This window comes from Portunus trituberculatus, chromosome 46 (assembly GCF_017591435.1).
Source record: "Portunus trituberculatus isolate SZX2019 chromosome 46, ASM1759143v1, whole genome shotgun sequence".
NCBI classification, from domain to species: Eukaryota; Metazoa; Arthropoda; class Malacostraca; order Decapoda; family Portunidae; genus Portunus; species Portunus trituberculatus.
The window spans coordinates 26,517,735-26,542,734 of record NC_059300.1 but is presented as its reverse complement, the minus strand read 5'-3'; the positions used below and the strand labels follow the sequence as shown (position 1 = coordinate 26,542,734).

Below are 25,000 nucleotides of genomic sequence, written 5' to 3'. Positions count from 1 at the left end.
TTTCAAGTCATAGAGAGGGAAAATACAGAAGCAGGCAGGAAGTTCCATAATTTAAACCTTTCAGTACCACTACACGTTTTCATATTCATTCTGCTTACTATTTGGGGATTAAAGTAATGAAGATTCTGGCCATTAATCTTCTGACCTCCATATATATATATATATATATATATATATATATATATATATATATATATATATATATATATATATATATATATATTCGTGTAATCATACCCAAAACTCAAGGTGAAAATGCGTCTCAGTACTGAAGGGGTTAACATTGAAATAGATGAAAATTTGAGAATAGTAGTTAAATTTTACATTAAAGAGATTGGCAGGAAATGAGTTAAAAAAAAAAAAAAAATAGAAGATCTTATACACCACCAAGAAGGAAAAACACCAATGAGATCCCAAATAATCCTTTGGTGTGGCCTTTGAAAGTAGGGTGTTGATGAAGGAACGGTTTAAGCAGAATACGGTCCAGTGTCCAAAGAATCTCCGCCAGTGTAGTGTCACACAGCAGAACGTTAAAAGACTCGCGAGGAATGAACAGAATCCCCGCCACTCTCTCGCTAAATGGGCCAGACAAGATGAAAATTGTTTTGGGAAAGGTAACCATGCATCAATCTTTGTTATGTTAGGAACTGCTCTGAATAACTAAAACAGAATAAAAAAAAACACTAGTGATGATTGCAAGGGATGGTGATGGCAGGAATGGTAGCGGCAATAGTGATGGTGAATATGATAGCAGTAGTAATAGTAATAGTGGATTATGCTGTCATCTATGCTCGAGAGAGAGAGAGAGAGAGAGAGAGAGAGAGAGAGAGAGAGAGAGAGAGAGAGAGACGTACCTATGAAAACAACATGACACGGACACGTAAGAAATTTGTGAATGGAAAGAAAACTCTCCCTCTCTCCCTCTCTCTCTCTCTCTCTCTCTCTCTGGGGATAATAACATCACATCTGTACATGACAATAGACTTTTAATCAATGCTCCTCTACAGTTACAGTAATGGTATATATAAGATTTGCTACACAAACACACCGCCCATCACCCAGACACCCAAAGCTACAGTACACACAAGTGACGCCCACCACACACTCACCCAACGCACTCCCTTACCACCCCACGCACCAGACAGAAGTACATGGACAATTAGTTAATATACTCCTTCACCAGCACTAACAGGTCATTTGTAGTGCTTCTCCCGACCATACTTTCTGCCGCCCGACCACCAGCACTACCACCACCACCACCACAGCATCACCACACAACCCCTAGCACATATAGGTCAATAATGCAATAACACACACACACACACACACACACACACACACACACACACACACGCACACACACACGCACGCACACACACACACACACACACACACACACACACACACACGCACGCACGCACGCACACACACACACACACACACACACACACACACACACACACACACACACACACACACACACTGGATTATACGTCTTAGGCAAGATAAGACAGAACTATCATAATACATGAGAAAAATAGGAAAAAAATATTGCTCTTTTTATATATATGTGTGTATACATACATGTATTCTGTAAAATATATAGTAACATGTTTCGTATGTAATATACAATATAATATAAACCATAAAATAGAAATTCATTTATTATTATTTTACTATCAATATTATTACATATTATTATACTTCTCTGTAGCGTAAATGCACTTATCAATAATGTTATTGTTATTGTTACCATTATTACTATTATATCCATCATCCTTAAGTTTAAATGCTACACTTCCATATTTCGTCCAAATGTATTATTATTATTATTATTATTATTATTATTATTACTATTATTATTATTATTATTATTATTGCCATATAAAAGCGTGTAGATTGACAACACTGCGCAAACACACACACACACACACACACACACACACACACACACACACACACACACACACACACACGAAAAAAAGAGGGATAAGATTTTATTCTCTCTCTCTCTCTCTCTCTCTCTCTCTCTCTCTCTCTCTCTCTCTCTCTCTCTCTCTCTCTCTCTCTCACATACAGAGACACATAGGAGAACATTGCGTGTATGAGGCAAGACAATAATAAGTGCTGGCGTGGTGATCTCAATGAGGCCACGACACAAAAGGGGAGAGAGAGAGAGAGAGAGAGAGAGAGAGAGAGAGAGAGAGAAATGGGGGAAGAGTCCCGTTTTGATCATCATATATTTTTTTTCCTCCTTTTGATTTTGACTCACGCAGTCTCTCTCTCTCTCTCTCTCTCTCTCTCTCTCTCTCTCTCTCTCTCTCTCTCTCTCTCTCTCTCTCTCTCTCTCTCTCTCCTTGCGAGCGCTCACGTCTGACTTACAATTCACCACAACATTTACTCTCACTCAAACTCATTTAGTCTTCTCTCTGTCTCACACACACACTCACTGACTCATGTATACCTCATTCACTTTTTCCCTCCCTCACTCTCCCACTCATCACTGCTTCACACTCTCACTCACTCACTCATTCACTCACATCTCTCCTTACCCACGAAAAACATAATACTGATTATCACCTTTCCATTTTTTTCTTTCTTTCTTTCTCTCCTCATTCTGACAGTTCAGTGTTGCCATCTCACGGTGACTCTCGCCCCTCATCGCCCCCTCATCTTGTTGTAGTGAGGGCGGGGGGACTGCTGGGAGGTGGAGGCGGGGCTGGGGTCGGGGGCAGAGGCTGGGGGTCGGGGCGGCCTGGGGCTGGGCGTGCGGGCGGACCTGAGGACACAGGGCACTGGTTAGGGCAGCGTCACGACGGATGGGGGACGGAGAGACGGGTAGGGGGTGAGGATGGGCGTGGAGTTGGGGAGTGTTGGGTGGGGGGTGTCACACAGTACCTGGGGCGGGGGCTCAGCCGCGGCCTGGCGCCTGGGGAGGGTGGTTGGGCGTGGATGGCTGACAGTGGCGCAGGTGAGGACGATCGTCTGGTTGGAGTGTGCGGGCGGGGATGCGCGGGCGGCGAGAGTGACCGCCTCACGCCCGAGGGGGAGGGAACTCGAGGGTAACCACGGGGGGGCGGGGACACCGACTGGCGCAGCGGCTGGCAGTGGGCGCGGGCTCGGCCTGGTGGGGGCGTGGACTGGCGTGGAGGCGTGGGAGGCCTAGGGGGCGGGGCGGTGGGCGTGACTCGGGTAAGGTTCAGCGCAGCTCGGGATCTCCAGGACGGGGGCGGCACCACTGCCTCCGCAGGCCCAGGCTGGGGCGGCAGCCAGGGATCGCAGCCACCCCAAGCCCCATCATTGGCCGGGCACCACGCCCCGCCCTCTTGCGTGGAGCTAAGGTGGCTGTTGGGCAGCCACGAGGAGGTGGTGGAGGGCACGTCACCCGAGCAAGGACGCGCCGGCTCCGGCAGCTCCGGCGGACCTGTGGAGGTCACGTCGCCGCCCTCCATGTCACCCCAGAGGGACTCCGGCGACAGTGAGGACGTGGCGCCTGCCGGGGAGGCCGCCCGCCAGGTAGAGCGGGAGACTGTGGCCTCACCGCCAGGACTCACCCAGCTGGAGGAGGAAGGGGTGGCAGGGCCGGGTCTGGGAGGAGGCCAAGAAGGGCGGGACTCCAGGAGGGAAGTGCTGCTCTGGGACGAGTCCGGGGCCCAGGGCGGACTGGCACCGCCTGACGGACTGGAGCTGCTCACCTCCGAGGAGCAAGGGTCAGGGGAGGCCGGTGAGGCCACGCCTGCCCGCGCCTCCAGGCTCGCCGCTGCCTCGTCAGGCTCAGCCTCCCCGGGGGTTACTTCCCCCTCGAGGGTGGAGACCGCCACCAGGCTGCCCGCGTCAGGGGATACGCGACCTCGCAACACTGATGATGGGGAGAGTCCACTGCTGGTGGAGGAAGGCTCCGAGCACGAAGGTGAAGGCGAGGGCGAGGGTGAGGGCGAGGTGGTGGAAGCGGGGCAGGGCGGGTCATCGGAAGAGGAGGGTGAGGGCGGGCGGGCCGCCATGCTGCCCCTCCAGCATCGCCTGCAGACACACACACACTATCAGGTATCCACCAAGCGTGTGTGGGTGGGTGGATGGGTGGGTGGGTGGTTTGGTGGATGTGTGGGTAAGTTGGTGGATGGGTGGGTGGGTGTGTGGGTAGGTTGGTGAATGGGTGGGTGGGTGTACATGTGTGAAGCATCCATGTATTTATGTGTCAAATATTGCAAAGAAAAGAAAACCATTACCACATAGTACTAAACACCTCGCACTACTGAACACCAAAGCCTTGCCGATGTCCTGCTCGTGGAAGCTGTCCTACTGCTCTATTCCGACACTACCACCATCACTACCACCACTCAATCACCAGTAACTAAGGGTGGATGGGGAGAGGACCTAGGTGTCCAACCATCCAGAGGAGCGTCAGGACATGGGACACACACACACACACACACACACACACACACACACACACACACACACACACACACACACACACACACACACACACACACACGATGCAATTTAAGGTCTATCACTCGCTTGTTTTGCCTGCTTCTGGCCTTCCACCCTTTCACTCTGAGGAATCCGTGCAAAAAATCCTACACATCTACGCGCCTTCACTGAGACTAATGACGCGTAAATAAAAACATAGGAAGTGAAAACAAGAGTAAGACTGATGGCTGAGGCACGAACCATTCTTTCCGAACAACTTTCCACGGATACTTTTCCTGGACTGTGTGTGTGTGTGTGTGTGTGTGTGTGTGTGTGTGTGTGTGTGTGTGTGTGTGTGTGTGTGTGTGTGTGTGTGTGACGAGTAATAAACATTGTCATCCACTATGCATTTCCTCCAAGCACATACAAGCACCGTCACCGCCATCCCCACTAAAACATGCAATGCTCCTTGACGCAGACAGAAAAAAATATCATGAATAAATAAATATAAGAAATAGATCAGAAAATAATTGCAATTCTAGCTTACCATGAAAATGTTAGAAGCGTATAACTTTGAATATTAGGTTTTTAAAGATTTGTATCTAGTAAATACTTAAAATACTTAATAAGATGAAAAATAAGATGAGATATGGGAGTTTTTTTTACCAGAGAGAGAGAGAGAGAGAGAGAGAGAGAGAGAGAGAGAGAGAGAGAGAGAGAGAGAGAGAGGGGGAGGTTCACACGTAGCTTCTGAATCAAAGAACGTACAAAGGAATGCGTCTCACACTTTCCCTTCCTTAGTAACACTTGAGGTCGTTTTCCCATCGCCTCCCCAACACCCTCCCTTCCTCATCATCCCTCCAGTCACACACCCCACACCAGTCACACTCCCGCAGCTCCTCCTTATCTTCTCTCCGTAAGTTCGTTGGGGTGAACAAGCTTAGTGCATCAATTTTGTTAGTAGTAGTAGTAGTAGTAGTAGTAGTAGTAGCAGTTGTTGTTGTTGTTGTAGTAGTAGTAGTAGTAGTAGTAGTAGTAGTAGTAGTAGTAGTAGTAGTAGTAGTAGTAGTAGCAGCTGTTGTTGTTGTTGTTGTTGTTGTAGTAGTAGTAGTAGTAGTAGTAGTAGTAGTAGTAGTAGTAGTAGTAGTAGTAGCAGCAGCAGCAATGGTAACAGTAGTAGTAGTTATACCTGAAAATATCAATGTACTCGTAATTCCCTAGTCCCTTCCGTCACTCCCTTCCCCAGACCGCTAAGTGCCGGGTGACTGACGGTCCCCTTTCCTTCCCACACACCCACACCCTCACACCCGTTCAGCGCCGCCCCATCAACGCTCTCCTTGATCTCTGCCTCTCACTAAGCCGCCGCTCACCCTTGGCCCCCTTAGACTCCCTCCCCCATTATGAGTGTTCGTCCCTCCTCCTCCTCCTCCTCCTCCTCCTCCTCCTCCTCCTCCTCCTCTTCAGTCTCCCTCCAGCCTCATTCTCCATGCAGCTCCCATGAGGCCTTCCTGGAACTATATCATTGCTTGATACATGCATACTACTACTACTACTAGTACTACTACTACTACTACTACTATTACTACTACTACTACTACTACTACTACTACTACTACTACTGTTGTTGTTCCTTCTCCTGCTGCACTCTTACTTTCAACTTCTCTTAAATGTTTTTTTACTAATATATATATATATATATATATATATATATATATATATATATATATATATATATATATATATATGCTGGCTTGTACAGTATCTATAGCTGACGAAGCAAACACCCGCCCCTCCACACTTCCTTCCCGCCAGCCTGCCCCATAATTACTGTCGAGATCATCGATGCCGCACACAGATCCCTGCCTTACCTTGCCCGGCGCGCGCTCACACACACACACACACACACACACACACACACATATATATATATATATATATATATATATATATATATATATATATATATATATAGACACACACACACACACAGTCCTACCCGAAGGTCGGTCTATGAGCTCTGAGCTCGCTCCGTAATGGGTAAGACTGGCTGGGTGACCAGCAGACGACCGAGGTGAATTTTACACACACACACACACACACACACACACACACACACACACACACACACAGGGCACTATTGGCAGAAATCAAATAGTAATGTTCTACACCTGATACAACTTTCTCGTGTTTAGGTTCCGGGTGCAGCGTCATCAGGCTGCTGCAGTGGTGCCACACCAAGCCTTGTCATCTTTACAGCACACATAGTTATCACTGGGACCACTGAGGGCCTGCAGGGCAGGTAGTGAGTATGAGCGACGTAGGGCACGGCTGGTGTGCGCCAGCTGGCCATCTTCTGGGCCACACGAGAACACGGTGCCGCGTCTTGCCTCGCCACTCCCTGAGCATCATCACTCTCCCCGTCACTTAATGAGATATATGCAAACCTGCCAGGCACATAAGCACTTTTAGGGAAGTATCCCCGAATAGGACCCGAGCCAGCTCCTGGGACTGACACCCCGTCAGCGGCCCCCATATGGTGACGGTGTATTACGTAATAAGAAACTTCATTAGACGACCTTATCAGGACTTAAAAGATCGATATACATAGACAGATAATCTCACATTCCATATTTGTCGGGCCTGATGGTCTACAAGCCGCTCGTCCTGTTCTCTCCATCGCAGGCGGCGGACCATCTCGTCTCAGTGCCTGGCGAAGATTTCTCAAGGAATGTCGTCTGTGTCATGCTACCTCTTCTAGTACAACACTCTCACTGTCCTTACCTTTCCAATATATATTGCTAAGGTATCCTCCGGCACTGGAAATTACATAATAAAGTCTGCAGGCACGGTAAACTGGGTAAAAAGATGAGCTTAAAAGTTAAACACACCACCACCGCCCCTAGAGAACTTCAACTCGTCACACTGAGGAGGTCGTACCGCCTCGCTTGGCACACGGCTGCCAGGGTGTCCTTAGCCCATCCCCAGTGGACACCCTGCATGAACTCAGGTGGGAAGGGCTTGAGAACACGAGCCATAAAGTAATATTTCTCGGAAGTTCATGAAGATAAACATTGTACGTCTGGCAGAGCCGGCGTCTGCTTTCCCTTTCAATCAAGTTGTAGTAGTAGGCGACACATATTTTCGGTTTGTGGTAGGCAGCCTTCATATTACCAAACTTTTCGTTCACCCATTTTAGGTAGACATTGAGTGGACATAAATGTACGAGCCTTGTGTCCAAGTAAGGTAGGGACGGATTGAAAACGAAAAAGGATGAAAAATAACGTGAGGTGCTGAAACTTTGCCCTGGAGCGGTGGTGGGGCGGGAGCGGGATGACGCAAGGGAGGGGGTGTGGCCCAGCATGTGCGCCTGGCACGCAGAATAATGCGACTAATGAATCAACCGCGGCCCTGAGGTACCCAACCCTCGTGGTAGGACCACCTGAAGCGGAAGGCTAGCGGCAGCCCGTCACGGCTTGCCCTGAAAGCAGGTGGAGGTATGTATGACGTGGGGCGGGGGGGATTCGCGGCAACCAGGAGAGGGACGTAAGGAGACTCACAATTAATATTTCAAAATATGTGTAGACTAATTGGGAAGGGGAGAGTAGTAACCAGTTCATTGATTTTTTAAGTAGAGTATAATCGGTAAAAATTTATAACAAGTTCTACCTCTCTATCATCGCCAAAACCCTCCCCAAGAACAGTGTTTTACATGATACGATCTCTTCAATAAAAGGATGCACTATCACCACAGGTTACATTCGATAATACTGTTGTTTCTCTACTGTAGAGGCATTATACTTCAGTAATATATCAACATATGCTCGATTGAACCCTCTTTCCATGCCAACTTAATGAGGTCAAAGCCTGAAAATTGCATTTCTTTGAAAAACTAAACTACTATCATAGACTGCAATGTACCGTGGATGATGGGAATTATGGAGCTCAGGTATAAAATTTGTGTTAAGCTGCATTGATGTCACTCGTCATCAGCCAGAAACATGCATTATATATGCAGTTTACACTTTAATATGTTACATACACTTCTAACAACACTTATGGGATGCTTCCTTACCACCTATTATAACCAAGCCCTCTGCTGTAATACTGGTTACTTGAGTAAAAGTATACCTTGGCAGAGTCATATATGAAAATTAACAAAATAATTCCAACGACAAGTAATAAAACTCCATTACTCCTAACACAGGAGTATCACATTAGGTAAGGGATGGTATCTTCACAATGCTTAGTGAGATACTGTAAAATTATTTGGGTATACAGTAGAGTATGAATGACCATGTAATTGAAATGGAATTTTAGTGACTAGGAAAACAAAGACACGACACTTCTTGTGGTCCCAGTATTTAAGGCACTGCCTGTTGATATTAATTTCTGATGTTAAATTTCTATCAACAGCCTCTCATGGCTACAGATTTAACTCCTACTATAGGTATGTATAAAAATTATTTTGTTTCTGCCAACTGGCATTATAATTATAAATGAGGATAAGAGATGGTAAAATTGAAATTATAACACTGTAGGGAGGCTACATATCACTAACACTTGCAGATTTTCCTTTACAGTTCCTTAGTTAAAGGAAAGTAAGTGCTAGTGTAGTTTTCGTGAAATATCACAGATATATACCGGTATACCTTTGCTACAAGGAAATCCCAGTTTAACTCCTACGGTACATGAAAAAAAAAAAAACATTCAACATTACCACAGTACAATGATGCAAATGCAGATAAGCATATATCATTGTTTAGGAGCACTGTAGCCTCCAACTGCCTCACCTTCTCACAGAAGGTTGGGATCTGTAATGTTATACATCAAGGAACATTAATACATCTTAGCTCCATAGTTGTAACATGGAATTGTAATGAAGCCCTGTCAAAATAAGATTGAAATAGGATAATGATGTTTTAACTTGTTGTGGTTAAGTGACACTACCTGGTCTTGATATTTGTTTCGATGAATTGCCCGATCTAACATTTAGTCTATAATGCCTATTAAATTATGGGAAAACTTCAATGATGAATGTGATAGGCTCGTTTGCCAGTCATGTGACACACCATACCTACCTAGATCATTTTTTCATTTCGCTTACAATGTAACTAATAGATAAAAACATACTTAGAATAAGGCAATTAACTAAAAATATTACTCTAACAAAATTTTATGGTTAATTTTGTTGTAGTAAGCTGTGTTGACAAGACAGAGTGACCGTCCGGGAGGCGAGATGAGACACGCCGGTGACACAAATCAGCTGCTGAGGAGCAGCTAGTCACCTACTGGAGGAGGAACAGGTGAAGGGAGATCTCATAGTCACTATGCAGACCGCTAACCACAGCTCTGATCCCAAGAGGGCAGACAAGATCACCAGGTTAGTGTTGTGAGGTGATGGAGAAGCGAGCAAGTGAGACCCACCCGCGGTGGACACCTCTCTCTGGTTGTAGTGGTCGTGGTGTGGGCTTGACTGGCTACTGCTAGGGCTTCTGTGTGTGTCGTCTACTGCTTACCCAGCCAGTAGCTACCCTTTGGAAAGGGCTTAGTTACCGATCTTTTTGGGTAGGGCAGAGACCACTCGCACACCGGGACAGCGAAGACACAACTTCATTGTTACCTATTTACTGTTGTACATTTTTACCCTGTCACCATACTCTCACTTCTGAATGAAACTATTTTTCTGGTAGTTTTCGACCTATTTTTAATGAATCTGCATTTTGTTTCCGTCATAAATCTACCTTTTTGGTTCCCCGGTAAATCTATAGAACAGCAACTCCTTACATATTCTTTTCTATTATCCCCCTTCCCCCCAACAAGCTTGGGGGCACTTGGGGAATCGGGGTTTTTGTGGGGGGCGAGCCAAAAGAGGCGAGATATGGCGATCCAAAAAAATCTAAGGACAAAAACCTAACCTAACCGAGGGGCTGTGCCCCTCCGGACCCCCCTACAACACTAACCTATCCTAACCGGGGGTCTGCGCCCCCCCAGACGCCCCCCACTGCAACACTAACCTAACCCTAACATAAACCTAACCTAATGTAACCTAACCTAGCCTGGATGGCTGCGCCCCCCCGGAACACCCCCCTACAACACTAACCTAACCCTAACATAAACCTAACCTACCGTATCCTTGCTTTGGGGCAGCTTCCCTCCCCCCACACTGGTTTTCTTATAGCTTCACACAATATGCCCTACCTCTACCAATACCCCTCTTCACAATACCTTAACGAAAGGATGAAGGTCCTGGCTGGTCCTCTTCTCGATTGTACACTGACTTGCATCGCAGGAGCGATGATTTCCCAGTAATCAAATTCGCAACCTTTACAACTAATGTCCCTGGTGGCCATGGCTGAACTGCACACACAGATCTCTGTGCACCTGTCTGCCCAGCTGTGCCCCGCCTACGAATACATATGACAAATTCCCATTGGCGTAGCTTGTGGTGTTAAGAGGTGGTGGCACGTCATTGGACAAAAGAACTATAGACACAATAAGAATCCTATTCAGCAGTTACCCACAAACCCAGGATGTGAACAACAGACAGTCACTTCCTGTTACCCACAAACCCCAGATATATACAATAGACAATAGCAATGTTTACTATTTGGACTTAGACTCCGAGTGACGTCTCTAATTTCAGTGAGGCAATGTGACATAACCGTGTGTGACCCCCAAACAAGACCACAAGGTACGTGTTCTCCATTAACTACTCATCATTTTGTGTTATTATTGCATGGATTAGAGAGGAGGTCCTACTCTAAAGATTTATGGGTTCCTCTCTTCTTAAAATCTTAGTCTATCTGCTCAGAAAGTACTGTATTGCAATGAAAATGAATAAAGATTGATACATAATAGACTAAAATGTACCAAAGAAAATAGTTTCATCATCACTAAGTATCACAGCAGTAACAGTCCAAAATTTAGACTGTTACTGGTGTGGAGAGTACTCTGTGCCACCACAATAAGCTGCACACCACTGGCTACACCAACCTTATCAAACTTATCTAATTTAATCAACCTTAATCTAACCTGATGTAACTTATTTGAAGTGACAAGCATTATTTAGATGTCTTCCTCAGAATAGATTAGATTAATCTAACACAGTTAAACTGATATAACTAAAGCAAAATAACATAATCTGCCTGGCAAGGCTAAGAAGTTAATATAAACTCATTGCATTATTTCTCTTTGTAAAATCTGACAATACATGGGAAATAATCGACGTGATGCCCTGTACTGACAGACATCTTTTTCAGACTAATTCAGATGGAGTCGCTTCTCTTTCCACAATGTGCTCTGATTGGTTAGATTTATTGTGGCTGCATGTTCAGATAAAAGAACAAATCATTGTGATTAATTTTGTGAATGCACAAAAATATAACAATAAGCACACACGAATGAACACACCTAGCTGGCGTTCCTCAGTGCCTACCAGTCCATTACATACACAGGTGCACTAACATGGCAGTGTGTGAGCTCATTCCACCCAAGAAACTGGTAAATTAAGAATTGTTGTCGGCGTTATAAACAATTTACGATGGGTATGTATGAGTTCAAATTACTCAGAATAAGAAACTCTATTTAATGAGAAAAGTAAGATGAGCCATGTACATAGAGTTTGGTGAAAGATTAAAAAATTACCACTGCTGCTAGGTGAAGGGCTACACGTCCATATGCCTCGTCACACTATCCAGTGTGTGTGTGTGGCTCTGGCTTAGAGAAACAAAAAAACATGGTGAAACCCACAAAAATGCCAGTCCCTAATAAGTTTAAGGTTGTTTGAAAAAAAAATCACATTTTGAGGTATCTTGAATCATTGAAACAGTTAGCCTAATTCAGAGCTAGGAGGAAGTACAGAAGCAGATAGTGTTCCATTGTTGCCAGTAAAAGGAATAAGATTAATAGTGTGTATTAACATTCCCATACAAATGTCGGTAGAGATTGGATGGCAAGTAGTTTGGGTATTGTCTAATGGAAGAACTGCCTGTGGAGAAATTTATTAAATTTAGCATTTAGTTGATTTTTGAGCTTATTGTTTATACAAGTTGGAATAACTCTGGATTTCACAATAGCCACAGCTTCTCCCTATTGTCCTGATTTGAACCAATCGTCTGCTATCTTTTCTAGAACCTTATCACAATTTTGGGAGCAGGCATCAGCCATAGATAGATAAATCGATGGTTTTATTGGGATATTGAAAATGTCTTTGTGTGTGTCTCACAGATACAAGCCTCCTGCACAGGGTACCCCCGGGGCTCCTGGTGAGGACCCCACTACTGACTATATGAATGTGTTGGGCATGATCTTCAGTATGTGTGGCCTCATGATGCGGGTAAGTGCCACCAGCAGCTCTTGTGATGACTGTAAGGAAATCTAACAAAATATAAAGTATTTTTTAGAGAGGGCTGTACTTGTTACAACTTCAGCCTATGAGGTGAAAGTATTAGGACTAAATTATTTAAGTTTTTTAATGTGATAAAGGATCTATGTACCCTTGATATAATCTTGAGTCTTACCACAGTTGATGATACAAACAATTTTCAGAATGACTCTTTTGTTTATGATGACATAAGACATGTGAGGTAATTGCCACAGATGAGTACATATGTGCATGTTACAGCTCAAGTGGTGTGCTTGGGTGGCCCTCTACTGTTCTTGCATTAGCTTCGCCAATGCACGGGTGAATGATGACACCAAACAGATGCTGAGTAGCTTCATGTAAGTTTTTACATATCCAAAGATATCTTATTTTATATCTGGTGCATGTTTGCAAGATCTCCCACTATAAGATGGATGATGGAAATAGAAATGGTTTCATATATTTCTGTACGTATTTGTATAATTTAACCTTATTATTCTCCTTTCATATTTCTCATATACATCAGCTCTGCATCTCTTTCAAAGAAATTAACCCTTTTTTGTACCACACATGATATAAATATACATAATCTCTTAGGAGTCTCACTTTCTGCTGTTCTTTTTTTCTGGTGCTGCATCTTGATTGATTGAAATCCATGTAAAAATATGTAATAGCTGTTTAGTAATTCCTTTCAAATGTTGATGTGTTCTTGGTAATTCCTTCATTTGTGTCACTTTTCCAGGTTGTCCATCTCAGCAGTTGTGATGTCCTATCTCCAGAACCCCCAGCCCATGACACCACCGTGGTCCAATATATGAGTGTCCTCCTCACCACATAGGACCATAGGACTTTCAGGCTCCCTTTCCTCCGGGTACTTTCTACTTCTGTTTTATAATGGAATCCGTGTCTCATATTCTGTCTCACATTGTTGAACTTTCTTGTGGTGTTCAATACATTTTTTTGTACTTTCCATGAATTATACATATAATTGAATATTAAGTTAAGGAATGAGAAACTGTAAGAAACTGTGAAATAAAATTGTCATTTCAGAAATTGAATAGTTTTGCAATCCCTGTTCATTCACCAGCCACCATAAATAAGACAAGTGAAGGTGCTGGTAAGATACTAAGTACATAAGAAGTGCCGTGATCACCACCTAAGTAAGTAATGTTGGCCTCAAGTCACCAATTGACAGTAGCTTGAATAACTAGTCTGTAATTAGCAGAACCACTTACAAGTGCCTCTCCTTTATTGTATTCTCATATGTGTTGTTTTTTCTGTATAAATGCACCAATTGTAGGGAATAATTTTTTGCATATTTACTTTGAAAGACTTGTATTTGTTAATAATGGTGAGGGAAAACGAGAAAGGGAGATATTAGATGATTTTATATTTAATTTCATCCAGCATATATAGGTATGAAGATAACCTAAAATTGCACCACTAACCATTAAATAGACAGGTGGATATACCACTTACTGTTCTTCACTTGTAATATTTGGTACAGTCATACTAGATGCAGTTTTGGTTCTCTTCAGTATAGCAGATCATAGTGCATGTGATTCAAGACACTTATCCTCAAATTTATATAATCCCTTTGACTATACTCTTGGGATTAAAATGCCCAGTCAGGACCATTTCTGGCCTTTTAGGACCTGTTGTGAAATTGTGATGGTGGATTCCAAGCCCTCTGAGATGGTTTCAACCACACCTTTGACCTTTTAAGTATTTCAATCTGGTGAACTTCACAAAGAGAAAACAAATTTGTAAAACACTATTAACATCTTTATTTTCATAAAATTGAGATAAAAATATCTCAATTTGATTCTAAATTCAATGAAAATCTTAATAATTAAACACATTGCAGCTTTCCTTCAGGATTTTCCATATCTGCATTATGACATTCTCAAATGCAACAGATAGTGCCTTTTTTTTTTTTGCTTATTTTAAATCTAAGGAAATGGTTAATTCATGAAGAAATAATACTAAGACATAATATGTTAATACAAATGATATTATATGAATATGGATATAATATTCCTATAGTTCTAAACATAAAAATACATTTTCCCAAGAAGTTATGCTATTTCACAAAATAAACATATATAAGCCATTGCACTAATGACATTAGTACATTAGACCATTGCACATTTGAGCTTAATGACACCAGCAGCCACACAAGGGGAAATAATAAAAACAAACCATAATATAGTAGTATATGTTGTGGTTAATGTGGAACTATACATTTAACACTAAGCTGCCACTATGATCTTTTTGGGTATTTGGTGAGAAGGTGGATGCTAGTAATCCCCTCAGTAGTAGATAACTGCATGATCATCATTATTTCCAACAATCCTGTCTTCTAACTTTTTTAGAATCAAAGCCGTGGGTAACATTGTCATATGATAGCAGCTTGCCACTCTCATGATTCATGCTGATTATTGTAAGTCAACTGTGGCAATCTCATCCCATGGATGATCTCAAGGTAGGACTTAATGAGCTTTACCTTTGAAAAGCTCCTTTCCTCTGAGGCCACAGGGAGAGTGCAGACAATCCATAGATTGAAGTAAAGTCTTATTAGTTGCTTTTTATTGATGTAAGAGAGAAACTGCAGTAGAGTTATGTCATGTGGCCAGCTCATTGATTTCAAGAGGCAATTCTTTTCCATTATTTCTTCCTTATTCCCGGTACTTAGTGCGGCACAGAGATAGTTGCACTGGTTCAACATTACTTCACCAACCATTTTAATGAAGTTCAGCAGTGCTCTAAATTTGGCTATCATTTTTACCTCAAAATTTAGACTCTAAGAACACTAACACTCTCTATATTACGTACAAAAATATTGTTCTATTGCATAGAAACTAGAAGATAAATCAAGTAAGGGTGTCCTCAGAAAAAAAAAAAATTACATCAACACCATAAATGTCTTCAGCTGTTTTATTTTTATTTTTTTCTCGTTTCTGTAAAGTGATGTATTTTTGATGAAATATCACTGGCATTCCTGAGTTGCTAGTGACTCATGGCTGAGCAGCCTGAGCCTGACACAGGAACACCATTTACAGCCTGAGGTTGATGTGGGGCAAAGCACTACACATACAGGACCTGTTCTGGAGTCCTGACACAAAATTCAGGAGAGTATGGCAAAATTCATTGAAATATCTGCATTTCTGGAGACTAATTAAAATTTTAGATCTATCAATACTCAATACACATTTTAATAATAATTATAAAACTAATAACAATGGCAGCTTTGATAATCCTGTTAGTTTCAGGGCCCTTAAGCAGCCACATAGCCCATGTAGCAAGAAAAAGCCCTGCCTTCAGCCTCAGTGGATCTTTTAATCCAGCCTATCTATTTCCCAAGGGTAGAGTCCTCTCTTTCATAAAAACACATTGACAAAAAAAGATGCACCATACTCTTGATCATCACCTGGTTCTGATTGGTAATGTATTAGAGCTAAATTTACCATTGAGACCCCTGCCACTTTTTAACTCTAGGAACCAGTCTCTCAAAGGCATTATATTTCACCTTTTATTTATTTATTTTTTTAATGCCCTGGCCTATAGTGCCTGTAGGTAACTGAAGAGTATTGGAAGTGCTGTTTGGCTTCCACCCATTAGTAGTGCAGGCAATTTTATTTATAGTGGTACCCATATTACGGCCCATATCATCACCCAAGCACATCTTTGGTGTAACCACCTAGAACCTGGGTATCATGGTGACATGTAAATAACTTTAAACCACTTGACAATTGGCAAAGTATCAGGGTGATATGTGGTGGGATTTGAACCTATGTGTGGACATCTGTCCTATCCCACACTCACCACCCTATCCAGTATGCCACCGTCTCCCTGATGGATTTGTGTCTCCATAAACTTTCAAATAGGGACATGACATTTATTTATATGAATGAGTTGACATAGCTTCTGTATTCTGAACACTGGAAGTAGTGCTAACTGTCATTTTGTTTCCCTGAAGGGAAGCAGGCTGGAATACCTTTAGAATAAACGGTGTCACTCTTTACACAAGCAGACATGAAGTATTCTGCAACAAAATTCAGGTACTGAAAATAAAAATGACCTAAAGATCAATTATATATATATTTCACTATAAAAGCAGCATTATCATCAACAATATTCCTCAAGAATCTACAAGCTAGTGTACTATGAGAAGACCTACCAAACTTGCTGGTGGTAGGTGCCTTGAACTAGAGTTGCAATTTTCAAAGTAGCGACTAGGAGAGTAAAGTGTTAAGACACAAGTACTTTTGTCAAGAATTACATATCTTTATGCAATATGACTTATTTGTTATATTTTCAGAAACTTTTTTCTCTGAAGAAATCTCTGGATCTTACAAGATTTCACAACACATTCAAAATTAACATAAAATATATTTAATTATGGGAAAATTTATATTTCACTATTTATATTATTTGATACATACTTATTTGCATCTTTGGATTGAAAAATAAATAAATGAATTCAGACATTATAACAGTCACTCACTGTTGTGCACATAGTGCCGTGCTGCATATCCATCTGCTTCACTCCTACTTGACAGAAAATAAGACAAAATTCATAAAATGATGTACAATACAAGATTAATTTTGAAGTTAGGAAAACATCTCTGCCTCTTTCATGTATGTAGGCAATCAGATTGTCTGCCCATCTCAGAATACATACAATATAATATTGGTACCCAGACCATACAGAGTAAGTATATGGAAAACCATATTACAAATATTTCATGTCTTGATGGATGACACAGAAAAAATTTACTGCAATGTCACCAAAACTGCACCAACCACCAAGGCAGTCCTTTAAAAGGCTAATACATAGACTTACCATAACTCAACAGGTAAAATGCTCCTCACTAAAATCTGGTGCATTGAAGTATATAGTACTGGTACATAAAGTAATTCACACCCATCAAAATAGTGGTATGCAGCAAAATATAGTTGCCGCAAGTTCAATATGCAGTGAATTATAGCTATGACTAATATCTTTCCAGAGCTTCTTAAGTGTGAATGATTTAAATGTTACCTTCCTTTAATTTGTCAAATGTTGCAGGATTTTATTGTTTGTATGTTGCTACAAGTTACAGAGCACCTTTGATCTGATGGACAATTACATAAGCATAGTTTATGATAGAAAACAGATACATTGCCATAATTAGTTGGCAACAGTGAGACCATCCTTTATACCTGTAATGTTAGTGTAGTACAATGCTAGTGTATCTTTGTCTTCTAGTATTGTCTGTACACTCTCACTATATCAATCAACACAATCTGGTCAGCATTCTGTCCCACTTTAGGCTGTTGCCCTCATCCTCAAGCATCTGCCTTAGATCATTTTGCCTTTCACATACAAATACATATATAGATAGATACATACATACACACATTATCTAGTAAGGAAACACATAAATATAGATATACAAACAAAATATAATCTCTTCTCTTCTAACACACACACACACACACACACACACACACACACACACACACACTCAAGCTACTGAGGCTAAAGCGATGGATGGAAAGAAAGATTGCGAGAGTCAGTTACAAAGAACTCTGTCCACTTAGATGAGCTTGATGCAAACTGAACCACCAAAATTCAATTTTCCTTCAAACATACATTGAGTGGTATAAAAATTATCTTTGTATTAACCCATAAATGATGAGCATGATATTTTTAGGAAAACTGATAATCTCCACATTTACTGCTTCTTTTAATATTCCATCAGATATGGAAACAAAATCAAAAGAACCACTCACCCTTTTCTTTATGGAAATCCTTTAGTTAGGACTGAGTGCCATAATTTTCTTTTTTTTTTTTTTTTTTTTGTTTGCAGCCATTGTTGATTTCCTTTTTTTTAACTTTTTCTGTGCTTTTTGTAGCATTATTTTAGCTTTTTTATTATTACTATTTATTTTTTCTTATTTCTATACAATTTTAGGAAGTCTCATTCTGCAGTTAGAAAGCACATACCCAAATAACCAAATTGATAATAAATAATTCAGGCATGAGTTAAGATAGAATAATAACATCTGTCCATGGTTACCTGGCACCAATGAATCTGTTAGCATGGTCATGTGTGTAGCTACAGGTGACATGCACAGCTCCACCCATTCCTCATCACTGACTGATGCACCATGCTGTAGTCAGTATTAATTAAGATATCCTGTTTTCTTTCTTGAATATTTAGTTATTTTCTTCATTTGTATTCACTATTTATAAAGGCAGACACAACAACTGGCCTTCATCTTCCCAAGCATCAAGCTATAGTTCAAAACATCTTACATTCATGATACTGGTCAAGTCTGTTAGGTAAAGAAATGATAGTAAGAAGTGCCTTTGTGTTATTAAATCATTGGCAAAGCAATTCTCATGTGCCTCTATTTATGTTAAGAAATTTGATACATATGTGTAACTTGTTAGTCCACAAACATGTCTATATTTCTGGATTAACCTTTCACCCAATGTTATTTAAATGATGCAATCAAATTTGTAGATCATAGAAGAGAAAAAAAGTTGCCATTACATAGAATTATTAAAGTCCATGTTTTATACATTCTTTGCCACAAAAAAATCCAAATAAGTTGTAATTTAATTACAGAGTATGTTGCCATTTGGTATGAATTTCCTGAACTTAAGAGTTACTGAAAGATATACATTCAGAACCAGTACAGGTAGATTTATGTACTTGTTGTACTGTAATCCTGATGAACTGCACATTTATTCAGTTTTAACCTTGGTCAACGTTATACGGAAAATTAGTCTTTGCTTGAGTTACCATACATGCCTTGAAGGCTCAATTTGTGATTATCTAACATGCTGTACAAACAGTGTGTCAAGGAGTGGAATATTCCTATAAAAAATACAGTTCAAAATGCATAAATAACCTAAGTTTGTCTACTATATGGATATATACTAAATATTTCCAAATAATGAAAAAAAATATTGATGACAAAACTAACTAATAAAAATGGTCGTCATCTTCCATAAAAAAAAAATAAATAAATTAAAAAAAAAAAAAAAAAATACATTCAAGTAAAAATGTAATTCCTGAATAAAAAGCAGCTGCAGTAATGAGCAACAAAATCATGTGTAAAATTTGCAGAAAGGATGAAAAAATTTAAATATTTGGTTTCAAATATACCTGAGAACCTATGCAGCAAACTTTATGAAAGCACTGCTGAAGTACCTAGGGAAAAATTTATCTCCTGCAACATAGGTGAAAAAAAAAATAAATAAATAAAATAAATAAATAAATAAAAAAAATCTTTTAAAATATTATCTGGTTCACTACTTACAAAAATACTGCATTGAATTTATTTGTTGCTGTAACTCTTAAAGAGTCATATGTGCCACACCCCCAGGCACACACCATGCTGCTATAAGCATTTCCTCCACTGAAGGCAGAATATTAATCAAGTGGTCTTGTCACCAGGTGTGTTCCTCACTGCACCACTTTCATCACCACCAAGCACAATGTCTTTCAGCCTCCCACTGAGTATTTTCTTGTGGTGTGATCCCTCCCAGTAACACTTGCCACAAACAGAACAAATGTAAAATGGATCATTAGTCTCCACCACTGGTACTGGCACCGACTCAAATCGTACTCGCACCCCAGTACCGGTGTAGCCACTCAGCACATTGACATCCCCTCCCTCACACTCCACCCAACCACCTCGAGCCTCGCTCTTGCTGGTAACACCACTCTGCATGGCACTGATTATTGATGAAGGCACTACTATGTACTTTTTTGAGTTACACTTTGAGCACCGAGCAAACACATCTTTCAATGTTACCTTGACACTGAACGCCTCTATTATCTCCTTCAGCTGTTCTTGAACTGGCTGCAAGGCAATGAGAGAAAAGTTTATTCTTATCTAAAAATAAAAAGATCATCATTATTATTTTCAAGATCATTATATTAACAGCTCACACCTAAGAAATTTCCACTTTAAACTTTTTAATTCCAGGCTAGGAAGATACAATTTTTTTTTTTTTAATCTTTCACACCCAAAAATACATATTGGATGTAATTCATAGATTCCTGTGGGTGGCTGCTTAGACAGATTTTACCCTGAAGGAATAAGAAAAATTACCTCACTTTGAACGCTGTACACAAACTGTGATGGAATGTACTTTGTCAGCTTGTGGTAGTTGTTTCCTCGGGTAAGCACCGTTCTCCTCTCCCTCTCATAGTACCTGTAGCATCGATCCCAGCTTTCCTCATTCTCCAGGGCCTCTGCATCCACACCACAGGAACGTAGCTTCTTAGCGAGGCCCTATTTTGGAATATGAGTCATCTTAGTCATGTATGGGATAGCTAGTAAAAACACTGCATCTATTTCTTAACAGAAATCAATATATAGTTGTACCTCTCATTAATGGATTTATTTGGGGAGTGTGCCTGTTGACATGAATAGTCTGTTGTTGTGAAGCATTTTAGTGTGGAGTGGGTGGGGTGTGAAAATACTGGAATTCAAGGAAAACACCACTAAGATCCATAAGTGCTGTCCAAATACATACTGTACATGTGATAAACTGTAAAGCAACAAACAAATAGGTAAGTATATTAAATACTTATGTAAATATGCAAATGGAGTGGTATCTTGGGTTATATACTTAATCTGTTCCATGACCCATGTTATTAACCAATTCAGGCATTTTGGAATGGATTAATTAATTTTCCATCGATTTCAAGTGGAAATTAATTAATCCATTCCAGGGCAAAAATAAATTAAAAAAAGATTTTCTTTAACTTACAATGCAACCAAATGGAAATAGAGGTGTAATGATATGACGTATCTGAGACATAAAGGTTGGTAAATTAGGCAAAATGTACAGTCAGCAGGGGAAGTGAGGGAGGGATGGGGAGAAGAGAGAGTGTGGATGATGATGATGGTTGTAGTTGTGGTGATGGCAGTGGTGGTGGTGGAGAGTGCACTCAACAGTCTAGACCTATTCAAATGAGACCTTTTCCATCAAACTTATGCAAACTGATGTTATTCCCATACTCCAAGGTCTAAATTAACTAAATATACCAGTTATTTCGATCTTGGACCTTGGCTATGCCTGCCTCAAGAGCCATGTCATTTTATTGTTGACGTTTTTTAAAAACACAGCAAAATTTGGGATATTATGTCCTTGTTTTCATTGTAGCTTCCCAGAGGTTGATGTTATAGCATTAAAAGTGGTACCAAATAAAAGCTAATAAATTTTTTCTTGCGTATGGTGTCAAACACATGAACACCTGTGTAAAACTAATTTTAATGCACAAACATACATATTACATTGATATGCAAATTAATGGATATTTTTAATGCACAAACATACATATTACAATAATATGCAAATTAAACTAACTACAGGTAAAGACAATGGTGATACACAAGTACAATTACGTCTGTGTCTTGAGATGGGACACTTAAAAAAAATCAACATGGTACATAATATGATAGCACTGCACTGACACAAATATTGTAAGAAACTGTCAGATAGGATGTCACTAATACATATATTGTCACTTGTTCAATGTGGCTTTCTTGAAACTGTCAAATTTGTTCCTGTGGTACTCCACAACTTGTAGTAAGCAGCTTCTCTGCTCTGGGTCAGTTGTGATCTGAGTTGCTAAGTCACTCATCAGTTTCACACTTCTCTCAGCCACATCATTGGTCACTTTCACTCACCTCACAAACTTCTGTGCATTCCTGTAGCTGTCATTGTCTTCCCAGGTGTCAGCAGGAGTAGTGAGCCAGTCACATTCCACCCCAAGAGCATCAAACAGAAAGTGAGACTCTGGCCCTACCAAGTCTGTGAGAACTGTAGCTGTGTTGATGACAGGAAATACTGGCTTGCCTTTCCTGTAGCTATCAGGTTTCTCTGTTTCTGACAGCTTTATTGTGAGCTTCTCCTTTGCAGACTTGGTCATGCTGTCATGTGAGCTGAACAAAGTAAATGTCACCAGTTCCTGGATCAGATATCAGTGGTGGTTGTTCATTTTCTTGAGAACAGAGGTCGCCAGTTCATAGTCATGCTCTTTGTATTGCAGCATGTCCTTCATAAGCTGGAGGTCATGGATAGGTGCGTCAGCAGCAGATGTGGTAGTCACCCTATGGCTGGTATAGAATAAGGCCAGGAACTTGTTCATCCTCTCCAGCTTGAAGACAGTGTCCTTGTTGTATTTGAGTTCCTTAGAAAACATGAGCATCTTCATATAGTAAATGTTTCTGGCCATCCAGCGTGCCTGGTGAATGTCACCTGGCTTGGCCCAGCGGATACCTTGAGGAGGTTCCTCATCAAGGAGGATCAGGCACAGCTCTGCCACCTCTCTGTAATCTGCCCTCAGACTTGCTTCCTCAAGGAAATTGCTTATTACTGCAATTGTACTTGTCTTCTTCTGTTTCAAGTCTTGTTCAACTAGGCCCAAAACTCTTGGGCAGTCCTTATCCAACTTGTCCCACTTCTCTTGCACATTGATGAACATTGGGTTGTCAGGACTCTTGACCTTGCTGAACACAGCCTCCCATGCACCTCCAATTATTACCTCTGATTATGTGATAGCGACAAGCCAAGTAGAATACCTTTTTGTCTAATTTTTCTTCAATCAGCTTCGCTGCACCCTTGTTGATGTCACTGTTGCTTGCTGTGGTATCAAATACCAAATCTACAATGTTGTCTGTGAAACCCCATGTTTCTATCAGCTCCAATGTAGCATTACATTGCTGGATTCCTGTGGCCTTTTCTATGAAGGGCACACCAAGCAGACACAGACACAGACGTAATTGTACATGTGTATCACCATTGTCTTTACCTGTAGTTTGTTTAATTTGCATATTATTGTAATAGGTATGTATATTTATGCATTAAAAAATATCCATTAATTTGCATAGCAATGTAATATGTATGTTTGTGCATTAAAATTAATTAAAATTTACACAGGTGTTCATGTATTTGACACCATAAGCAAGAAAAATTTATTAGCTTTCAATTGGTACCATTTTCAATGCTATAGCATCAACTTCTGGGAAGCTACAATGAAAACAAGGACATAATATCCCAAATTTTGCAGTCTTTAAAAAACATCAACAATAAAATTACATGGCTCTTGAGGCAGGCATAGCCAAGGTCCAAGATCGAAATAACTGGTATATTTAGTTACTTTAGACCTTGGAGAATGGGAATAACATCAGTTTGCACAAGTTTAATAGAAAAGGTCTCACTTGAATAGGTCTAACTCCACACCCACCCACACCTAGACACACAAACACACACTGTTTTCATCTCAAGTCTCACAGTGGCAGTTGAAGTGGAAGGTTGTTGCATTCATATGAATGTATTTTTGTTTGCTAGTTTGTTGAAATTTTGTACGAAACGTTGACTAATGATTTATGTATTCAAACCAGCAGGTTTTGTCTGCTGCATCCAATATCTGTTAATGAAAGGTTCAGCTTTATATTGCTAGAAATTATGGAAGAACTTCATGAACTGACCTGCAGCATATTGTCACAAACGACAACAAAATCTGATGCATTGATTGGTTGCTGACTCTTCCTCTGTTTCTCCAGAACATCATTCTTTGGTTCTTCTTTTTTAAGAGGCACTGTCTTTTTCTTTTCCCCAGAGGATCCTTTATGTTCCAAATTAATCCAGTCACCAATACCTAGTTCCTTGGCTCTCTCATTCAAATAATTGTAAATGTCAATAAGACTCCTGACATCTCCTGCAGCATATATGACTTGGGATTTATTGAGAGGTCTAGCAGCCCAATTAGAAAATCCTTCTCTCTTGTCAAGTGGTTTTCCAAAGCAGCGGTAGACCAAGTCACTCAAGCCTTTGTGCTTTTCCTCTGAGTAAAAGAAAATGTTGGGACATCTCTCCAATAGAATGCCTTTTGTTATATTAAGATCTGTGATTTTCTTAGCACAACTGATGCCCTTTTTCATCTCCTCATGCAAGTTACTCAGAACCTTGAAGTCACTCCTGATCCCATAGCCCAACTTCAGGATCTCTGGATTAGCAAACAACTGCCCAATACTTTGCCAGTGACAATCCTTCAGTAATGGTTGGAGCACAATGAGATCAAGGAGAAACACCTTTGTGGCTGTAGCAAACTGAAGCAGAGCTGCATGCTCCACTGGGCCTGTGCCAAAGGTAGGTTTCCACTCTGCATCCACACTCAGCAGTGGACTGGCCTTGAGGTGACCAGTACA

General features: G+C 40.9%; 3 protein-coding genes across 11 annotated transcripts in view; 1 reads left to right on the top strand and 2 right to left on the bottom strand.

Annotated features, from left to right (window-relative positions):
• Positions 1 to 2,275: 2,275 nt before the first annotated feature.
• LOC123520051 (vegetative cell wall protein gp1-like) lies at positions 2,276 to 7,429 on the bottom strand. 2 transcript variants are annotated; one of them, XM_045281926.1, is made up of 3 exons: positions 7,036 to 7,429; positions 2,899 to 4,020; positions 2,276 to 2,779 (listed from the first exon to the last, which is right to left on the bottom strand). In XM_045281926.1, coding segments are annotated over exons 1-3 (1,245 nt in total). In that variant the 5' UTR covers positions 7,038 to 7,429; the 3' UTR covers positions 2,276 to 2,658. The 2 variants fall into 2 exon arrangements, with proteins under 2 accessions (XP_045137861.1, XP_045137860.1); XM_045281925.1 differs by having other exon boundaries at positions 7,195 to 7,425.
• Positions 7,430 to 9,495: 2,066 nt separating this feature from the next.
• Positions 9,496 to 13,828, top strand: LOC123520054 (protein Asterix-like). The gene is made up of 4 exons (XM_045281930.1): positions 9,496 to 9,793; positions 12,640 to 12,748; positions 13,037 to 13,134; positions 13,518 to 13,828. The coding sequence occupies exons 1-4, from the start codon at positions 9,741 to 9,743 to the stop codon at positions 13,591 to 13,593; spliced, it is 336 nt and encodes a 111-aa protein (XP_045137865.1). The 5' UTR covers positions 9,496 to 9,740; the 3' UTR covers positions 13,594 to 13,828.
• A 3,033-nt stretch (positions 13,829 to 16,861) lies between these two features.
• Positions 16,862 to 25,000, bottom strand: part of LOC123520048 (exonuclease mut-7 homolog) — a 12,746-nt gene continuing 4,607 nt past the window's right edge. For 7 of the 8 annotated variants that reach the window (XM_045281911.1, XM_045281912.1, XM_045281914.1 and 4 more), the window contains 3 exons: positions 24,281 to 25,000; positions 20,891 to 21,073; positions 16,862 to 20,638 (listed from right to left, as the gene is read on the bottom strand). The exon at positions 24,281 to 25,000 is cut by the window's right edge and continues 1,132 nt beyond it. In XM_045281911.1, coding sequence (XP_045137846.1) covers positions 20,210 to 20,638; positions 20,891 to 21,073; positions 24,281 to 25,000 — 1,332 coding nt within the window. In that variant the 3' untranslated portion in view covers positions 16,862 to 20,209. The remainder of the gene's footprint in view (positions 20,639 to 20,890; positions 21,074 to 24,280) is intronic. The other variant, XM_045281918.1, reaches the window with a different exon arrangement.